The sequence below is a fragment of the Trichosurus vulpecula genome, chromosome 6 (assembly GCF_011100635.1).
Source record: "Trichosurus vulpecula isolate mTriVul1 chromosome 6, mTriVul1.pri, whole genome shotgun sequence".
Taxonomy (NCBI): Eukaryota; Metazoa; Chordata; class Mammalia; order Diprotodontia; family Phalangeridae; genus Trichosurus; species Trichosurus vulpecula.
Genome location: NC_050578.1, coordinates 58,622,315 through 58,631,380, shown reverse-complemented (window position 1 = coordinate 58,631,380; position 9,066 = coordinate 58,622,315). Strand labels below are relative to the sequence as shown.

Here is a 9,066-nt window from a genome sequence, read left to right as displayed (position 1 = left end):
TACAAAGAAAAATGGCAAGGCTGACAAAATGATGCAAAGCAAAGAAGGCAGCATTAAAAGCCTGTCCTTTGACTAAAACTACACAAAAATAACAGCAACCAAATTTTCTAAAAGTACAGACAAGGACAGAAAATTGGATTAGGATAGAGGAAAAGTAGGTTGTTATCGGTTTATTTATACTAGTCTTTAAAAAAAGCAGATAACTCTGAGATCGTTTATTAGGCATTTGTGTCTCATGTCTATTTTACCTAAAATGACATCATACCAAGACTGACAAATTCAAAAGCATCAGTAAAAGTTCTCAAAGAAATGGAACAAGAAGAAATCTAAGTTAAAAGCAACTTTATTTTTTAACACTTTTCAAACTTCAAAAAGCGTATTACTGAATTTAAATCTATTATAATACATTATTTTACAAGAAAAGCAGTATCATAAGCTAAATAGCATCTACAAATACTCTGAAAATTCCTTCCTACAAATAGCCAATCATAAGTAATAAATATCACCTCAAAGATATCATGATGTTTCTATCATATTGAAATCTCTTCCTCAAATTTATGACATGGTAATATAATATATGCTGTATGGTAACAGAATAGTATATAATATATTCATTTTATGTGTGTATATACGTATATATACACACACATACATAGACACACCAACACGCATATACAGTCTTCTCCATATTCTATTTTTAGTTTAGAGATTTGGAAACCTGTTGAAATGCTAGGGATGGTTTGTGCTGAAGACTAAGTAAAAAAAAAATTCCTTTTGATAGAAAATTAAATTTTTATCTGAAGAATTTTTTTTTAAACTACTGCATTTTCTCATAGCAACTGCTGAAAGTGAAGGGTAAATATAACAGCATCCTGGGCTATCTCCTTTAAGTGGTTATCCATCCATTCCCTCTACCTTGGCCACCTCTAGGGGTCATCCCATTCCATCCACAAACCTCCAGTACTGCCTTTTTTAAAAAAGGTATCCAGCAGCTACCAAATATTTACTCTGATGAAGTGTGGACAAATGTGTGTTCTCTAGGGAAGTCTCCTTCCCTACCTCCCCTGTCCCCCGCCCCATTTCTGCTCATTTATTTTTCATCCTGAATATTCTTGCTGAATTTCTGCGGAACTTTAAAAGGAAGTTCTGCTGCATGCAGTGTTTTTCAAAATAGCCAAGAATGCTCATTTGCTTCTCATCCTCTGCTTTTTAACAACGTACAGATAATCAAGCTCAACAACAAAAGGAACCCTTCTTGGTAGATGGAAATACTAATGTATGGAGAAACATCGAGCCCTTCAGTTGGCTGTCTTCCTATTGAACACTTGTTAATTACTGATTAAGCACAAACCACGTTCCTCTTACTCTTTATACATCAGTAGGAAGCTGTTAGAAAAGTGTAGAAAAAGAGTTGATCTTAATATAGCAAATTAAATACAGATTTTGCAAAGCATTTGAGAAAAAAAAGAAAAAAGTGAAAGTATGTTGAAATTTTGTTTTTGGTAGGGAACAATTCTGATAAATCACTGTACATTAAGGGCACGTGCTGAAACTTCGTGGTGCCAGTCACGTAACTTTGTGTATTTGGGACTAAAGATGTGAAGGGGTATCTTTTCCCTGTGGAAAAAAGAAAGATGATAGGAAAATCATAAGAAACAGAAAGGGAAGAAGATTCTGATCTTTCAATTCGACAGATATCAAGTGAAGCATGCAGAGAACGTGCACTAACAACCACAACTTTCCACAAGATTTTCCTTCCAGGCTCCTTATAGTTCATGCTAATACTGTGAACAGCAAAACGCTTCTGGAATGAAATACTCATTTTAGATTTAAGCAGGATCTAAGTGGACAATGTCCACATCTGTGCCTAAAATAAAGTGACTCAAAGTGGCAAAAACAGCATAGTCTCATTCCTGGCCAGCTGTTAAAATAAGAAAGCCCCACAACTGCACATACACACACAACACAAACCTAGCTCAGGATTAAGGAAAATGAAACTCAACATATACACCCATGATTTACATGCTCATTAAAACAATCTCAAGAACTACTTTCAGCGTGATGGGAAATGCACCAGGATTGAGCTTTAGGCTTGCGCTATAACATAGGCCAAAGTGCCATGTTACATCTTCAGATTTAGAAAAACGTTCAGAGCATACACAAGGAGAAAGCATTCAAATTTAAATTAACTTACTTTGCCTTCTTTGCAGTATCATTGTCTGATTCTTTCACTGAAATAGAAATAAGCAATATTTTACATTACTTTTTAATATTTTCGAAACATTCAAAACTCTGCTTCTTATTAGTAAGCATTTAAGTTTGGCAAAGCCACTTCGAATTGTGCACTGACTACAAGTAAATGTTTCCAAATGTCACCGTTTATTGCTATTGTAATTCAAATAGATCAAGTGCTAAAAATAATTTCAAAGCAAATCGTTCCAGGAAATATTTCAAATTTTTTAGCCTCACCACATATTACTCTCTCTTTTAATAACTCACACTTATATAATACTTTAAGGTTTGCAAAGCAGTTTTCTTTCATAGATGAAGAAACTTTGGATCAATGAGTTAAATGACTTACCCAGGGTCATAAATCTAGTAAATGCCAGGTGTAAAAAACTGCACTCGAGTTCAACATTCTATTAACTGTACCACCTGGCTTTCTGGAGCAATATCCCTTTCCAGGGTAGGCTGCGCCCTGACTCAGTTTATTCTTTTAACAAAATGGCAACTTACAGTGCTCAGTGCCAGTGATCTGAGCCAGGATTCGGAAAGAACGGGACTGTGTGGTTCCTGTCCTTGGATGCCAGTCTTCAGTATCCTCAATCAATCGCTTTTTACTTGCATCACTATGAGTTGGTATGTGGTAAAACTCCGTATTTCGTTCCACAATGTGCTTCCTTGGCGGTCTATTCAAGTGAAGGAAAAAAAAGAAGAAAAATGAGGTCTGGATTTTAAAATGTTACGAAAGTACAAAGATTTGGTGGCTTAAAATACCTACACAAATTCTAAATAGTTACCGTTTAGGTGGAGTTGTCCTTTTAATTGACATAGGAAAGGAACAGAAAAGAGATTTCCAACATAAAGAAAAAAAGAGAAAAGACAGTAAGAAAACAAAGGAAGAGGAGAATAATATGTAAGAAATAGAACAAAAAGGAAATCTAAATAAAACAGTTTACATATATACATATACATATATATATGATCCATTCATAATAACTGGTAAATATTTGGTGGGGCAAAAGAATTATGCATTCATTGACTCCTACTATGGTAAGTCATGGTCTACCTCTGTTCATTTGAGGGGACCAGACCTGTGATTTCACTGCTATAAGGCAGTGGTTCTCAAGCCTGTTAGTCTTAGGCCTTCTTCACATGCTTAATAATTGAGCACCCCCAAGAGCATTATATCTATCAATATTTAACATATTAGAAATGGAAACTGATAAAATTGTAAAGTATTTATTTGTTCATTTAAAAATAATGATAACATATCTATGTCAATATAACATTTTTATGAAAAATAATGAATTTTTTAAAAGCTAGTAAAAAAGTGTCAATGTTTTACTTGTTTTTGCAATTCTTCTAACATCTGGCTTAACAGAAGACAGTTGGGTTATCATATCTGTTTCTGCAATTGATTTATTGCAATGATGTTTTGATTGAAATAGATGTAGAGGATCTGGTCTCACGTAAATATGTAATTAGAAAAGGAGGAAGTATTTTAATAGACAAATAATTTCTTCATATTATTATGAAAATAATTTTGACCTTATGGACACCCTGGAAAGGTCTCAGGGATCCTATAGGGCAGTGTTATCAAACTCCCAGGATGGGCAGCATGCACTGGGATTGGGCAGAAGGGGAACAAACCATATTAAAATGTAATTGGAAATGCTTAATAAAATACATAAAAATACAATACAGAAAATGTTAATTTGTGGTTTTCTAAGTCAATATGGGATCCATTTCTATTTGATTTTGACACTAATGCCCTAGGAATCTGAAGACCACATTTTGGGAACAGCTGTTCTTGGGAATTCCAAACAAGAAAACTTTCTTTACCAACACAAGCCAGCAAACTGTTCTGTAATTTAAAATCTTGGAGAATTACTTGAAGGAACTGAGAAATGTCACTTGCTCAGGTTCACATAGCCTCAGTATGAGCCTAGTTCTCAAACCAGTAAACCATGTTGCCTCTCCCATTCATTGTTCATTATTATATACAATTCAAATTCAAATAGAATGTTCCTTTGGACCAGTTCATATGTGATTATCAATTGGGAGATATACAATCAACTAATACCACTAGACAAAATAAATTTCTTACTGTGAGTCAGTAATTTATACAAATAATACTATCACTGTCATTTGATACTAACAATTGCAATTAATAATAGAAACAAATTAATGCTTTAATACATTAGATGTGAGGGGGAGGGAAGGGAGGAGAGGGGAGGGGAAAGGAAAAGGACCGGAGGGAAGGGAAGGGGAGAGGAGGGGAAAGGAAGAGGAGGAAGATAGGCAAAAGGGAGAAGGAATACAAAGGGAGGTAGGGGGATGAAAGGGAAGGAGGGAAAAAGAGGAAGATGGGGGAGAAGAGGAGAGATAAGGGAAAGAAGTGGGAAAAGGAGAGAGGCAGGAGAAGAAGGGGAGGAAGAATTTCTATGGATTCGTTTTGGCTAAATTTCATAAAGCACTTGATAAAATATCTTATACTATCATGAATGGAATATGTAAAGATGTGAACTAGATGATAACATACAGAACCTGAAAAAGACAAATGGCTGGACTCAAGGAATGTTTTAGGGTTGACTTTCCAAGAAATCTTCAGCAAAGCTTAGGATCTGCACTTGGCCCTAAGCTATTTCGTCCTTTTAATAATGACTTGGATAAAGGCATAGGGAGCATATGATAACATTTACAGGGCATGCACAGCTGAGGGAGATTCCTAACATACTAGATAACCAGTTGTTGGGATTCAAAAAGATTGACAGCCTAGAGTGCCCAGCTGACTCTAGTAAGATGAAATTCAATCAGGATAAAATTAAAAATTCTTACACTTCAGTTCAAAAAAATGAATTTCACAAATGCAGGGTGGGGGAAAATGATTAGACATCGGTATGTCAGAAAAGACCTAGAGGGGTCCTAGAAGACTGTGAGTTCACTATGAATTAGCAGTGAGAAGAACCTATGTGATTTGGGGCTTTATTAAGAGGGGCAATTTCCAGGAATAAGGAGAACAGTCTTGCTATGTACTTTTTCATTTAAAATTTTTTTAGTTTATGGAATAAAACAAGCATTTCCATAACAGTAAAATTAAATAGTAAAATTCTATAACACAGTAAAATTAAATATTTAAATTCTATAATATAGTAAAATTTTAAAAGATGACTGCACATGAAATTGCAAATCTATTAATGTATAACTTGCTATTTCCTTTAAGTTATCATATTTTCTACCCTGGCCAGTCACATTGAGAGTAGTGTGCTCTGTTCTAGAAGCGACAATTTAGGAAGAATATTGATAGGATGGCAAACTTTGAGAAAAGGGTAAATAAGAGGGAGAAGGATCCTGAGTCCATATCGTAGGAAGGTAAGTGGAAGAAGCTGTAGCTATTTAGCCTGGATAAAATAAGTCTGAGGGGAGGGGGTACACAATAACTATCTTCAAATCTCTGAAGAACTCTCATATGAAAAAGAGATGAGACGTGGTCTGTTTGATCCCAGAGGACAGAACCAGCAGACAAATGTAAGCTTAATGTCAGAAAAAAAATTCCCACCCATAAGAATTGCACAAAGAACTGGCTGCTTTAAGTGGTAGGTAACAGGCCTCCTTTCCATGGAGGTATGAAAGCGAAGATCACTTGGATGATACCCCAGGAAGACAGTAGTGGGGGATTCCTTTGCATATATAGGTCAGTCTAGATGGCCCCTAAAAGCCCTTCAGAAGGCAGTGAATGGACAATGTGCTGGGCTTGGAGCCAGGAAGACTTGAGTTCAAATCCAGCCTCATAGAATTAATAGCTGTGTGACCCCAGGCGAATCACTTAATTTCTGTTTGCCCCGATTTCTTCAACAGTAAAATGGAGGAAGTAACAGCACTGACCTCTCAGGGTTGTTGTAAGGAGTAATTGAGATGATATTTGTAAAGTTTATTTTGCACATTGCCTGGCAAACAGTAGGTGATTAATAAATGCTTGTTCCCTTTCTCCTAATTCTAAAATTCTCTGTCCCCTTAGGAATTAAGAGTCTACAAATCAATTTAAAAAACTACTTCATAAATTCATTGAAGAAGGCTGGTGATAATTGACATTCAGACAAGATCTAGAAGTGGCAGAGAACAAGGAACATGAGGATTGATCCAGCTTCTATTCACAAGTACCCTTTGCCAACATCACAGAAATCCACATAATGACAAATGGAAATATCACTAGAATGGAACAGTAGTTAGCTGAAGAACACAGATACCTTACTATGAAGAATGAACAATTAGTTTCAAAGTATAGGTTTTCAAAATTAACATGTTCATTCAAAGGACAATTATTTTTAAACCGTGGTTTGGGCTTTTGGAAGCCTAAACAGTCTAATTGCTAAGAGTGTCTGCAATGCTGCTGTCTCTATTTGCATCTCTGTGCATATTCAGTTTTTTTCCACAGCAGAAATATTGGTTTTATAAACACACCAATTTGGTTTATATAATCTCTAGAACTAAAACCAATTTTTACAGTATTCAATACTTTCACAATCTTACAACCAAAATTTACCATTAAATCAAAATTTTTGGTGAATTCAAAGGAGATGAAAACCTATAGTAAAAGCTTATGATGCAAAGAGGAATCCCACCCTTAGTCAAGTACTTACGCTGTGCCTGGGTTACTGAAGAAGGGATAATACACAAATACACAAAAAATGTGAAAGGAAAGAGAAGACAAGGACATTTCCAGGATCGTGGAAAGCAAACAAATGTGAATTTAAAATGAGAAAGTAATTAATCTTTGACATTACAAACACCTAATCTAACTAAAAAATATTCCATGCACGACATGCCTTGAAACAATCACAAATGCACACATATTAGTATTTTTGGTTCAAGTTACAAAAGATGCAACCCCACAGTGATAATTACTCTAAGTGCTTCAGGCAACATAATTTTCTATCTTCTTACCACGACAAAAATACTCTGCTGAAAGCTGCCAGAATTCCTTTGCCATTGGGTAGAATTGCATGTAAGGACAGCAGGGAGCCACTGGACTGCTCTATAATCACTTCTAAATTCATCAACATATTCTGAATTCTTTCATATGCTTTTAAGTTGAGTTCATGATAATTGGAGATATATATGTAAAATATATGTGTGTGTGTATACATACATACACATATATATATACATGTGTATATGTATGTTTTGGAAGAATTTTTCTATAAAAAAGAAAATCAGGAGAATTCTTTATTGAACGAATTAGAATTGCTGATTTGGCTTGGCGGGGGGGAAGAATAATTTCACCTTCCACTCTGTTGTCAAATTTCAAATTAATCTTCCTAAAACATAGGTCTGATCATATCACCAATGCAATAAATTCCAGTGGCTTCCTATTACCTCCAGGATCAAATACAAACTTTTCAGTTTGGCTTCTAGAACATTTCATAACCTGACCCCTTCCTACCTTTACAGTCTTTTTATAACTGAATTTTCTCTACATACTCTGAAATCCAGGGACTTTTCCCTCTTGCTGTTCCTTGGACACCATATTTCATCTCCAATTCCAAGCAATTCCACTGGCCATCCCTCATGCCTGTAAAACTCTTCCTCCTCATGTCTGACTCCCAGAGTCTCTAGTTTCCCTCACGTCTCATTTTAATTCCTACCTTTTGCAAGAAGCATTTCCCAGCCCTCCTTAATCTTTGTGTCTTTGCTCCGAGACAGCTCTCAACTTATCCTGTCCATGTCTTGTTTGCATACAACTATTTACATGTTGTGGCCCCCATTAGACTATGAATTCCTGCATTTTTTGCCTTTCTTTGTAACCCCCCCCCCACCTTCCACCCCAGGGCTTAGCTCAGTCACTATAACATAGCAGGCACTTAATAAATGCTTACTGACTGACTGATTGATTTATCTGTCTTTCTTAATGTAAAAGGATGCATAATATTAGCACTTCCTACTGTCTATTAGGAAATTAGGAATTTATAAGTGTGGCAAACAGACTCAAGTACTTTGTAAATTAATTCACTACATCTCTATTCATCATTCTTATATCTCTTCTCTGCTCAAAACCCTCAGCAGTACCTTTCTGCCTGCTCAGCAAAATCCCTATTACTGTGTTTGGCATTAAATCTTCATAATTGTTTGCCATCCTCTCTACCTTTCCTGGCTAATCTCACACTACTCCCTAGCCTATGTTCCAACCCGCGTGGTAACAGGAATCCCTGCTGTACCACCTATGATGGGTGGTTACGGTCTATGCTGGAAGGCCTCACATGATGAGGAACCTATTATCTTACACTCTTGGTTAACTATGTTGTTAGGAAGTGTTTTCCTCTATTGAACTTAAATTGTACTTAATGGGTTTAATGTCATGATGGCAGAACACTATTATTACTCAGGGTTATTGTTGTTCATCTTTAGCCTTGGCCACCATACTTTGAATTTGGCTCCCTGTTTTAGGAAGGACACTGGCGAGATGGAACACATCTGGAAGAAGGAGCTGGGGATAGGGTCTGACTGTAGGGATGGCAGATTCTTTCCTTCCCACTCTGCAATTCTATGAATCTACTCCTGTCCTACACCAGAAATTCTCTTCTAATCAGAACTAAAAAAAAAATTACAGATAGGTAGGTAGGTAGCCACTTTATATATAATGTGCAGAATGGCACAATAAGGGATATTTTATATTTTCAGTGTCAGATAATTCAGCTCTCTGTAGTATATAGGAGTTTATTAAGTCACGGGTATTATCAGAATGAAGGATCAAAGTCCCCTCCAGGCAGACTCCAATACACAAGAGGTAAAATTTTCAAACCTTGCCCAGTGCAGAAAGGCTTTGAGAACAAAGTCTTGGCTTTG

The 9,066-nt window shown here is 36.0% G+C and overlaps 1 protein-coding gene across 4 annotated transcripts in view; it reads right to left on the bottom strand.

Moving 5' to 3' along the window:
• Positions 1 to 325: 325 nt before the first annotated feature.
• Positions 326 to 9,066, bottom strand: part of LOC118854471 (PDZ and LIM domain protein 5-like) — a 133,921-nt gene continuing 125,180 nt past the window's right edge. For 2 of the 4 annotated variants that reach the window (XM_036764836.1, XM_036764834.1), the window contains exons 6-9: positions 3,021 to 3,038; positions 2,737 to 2,909; positions 2,195 to 2,231; positions 326 to 1,617 (exon numbers count right to left, since the gene is read on the bottom strand). In XM_036764836.1, coding sequence (XP_036620731.1) covers positions 1,524 to 1,617; positions 2,195 to 2,231; positions 2,737 to 2,909; positions 3,021 to 3,038 — 322 coding nt within the window. In that variant the 3' untranslated portion in view covers positions 326 to 1,523. The remainder of the gene's footprint in view (positions 1,618 to 2,194; positions 2,232 to 2,736; positions 2,910 to 3,020; positions 3,039 to 9,066) is intronic. The other 2 variants (XM_036764832.1, XM_036764833.1) reach the window with 1 other exon arrangement.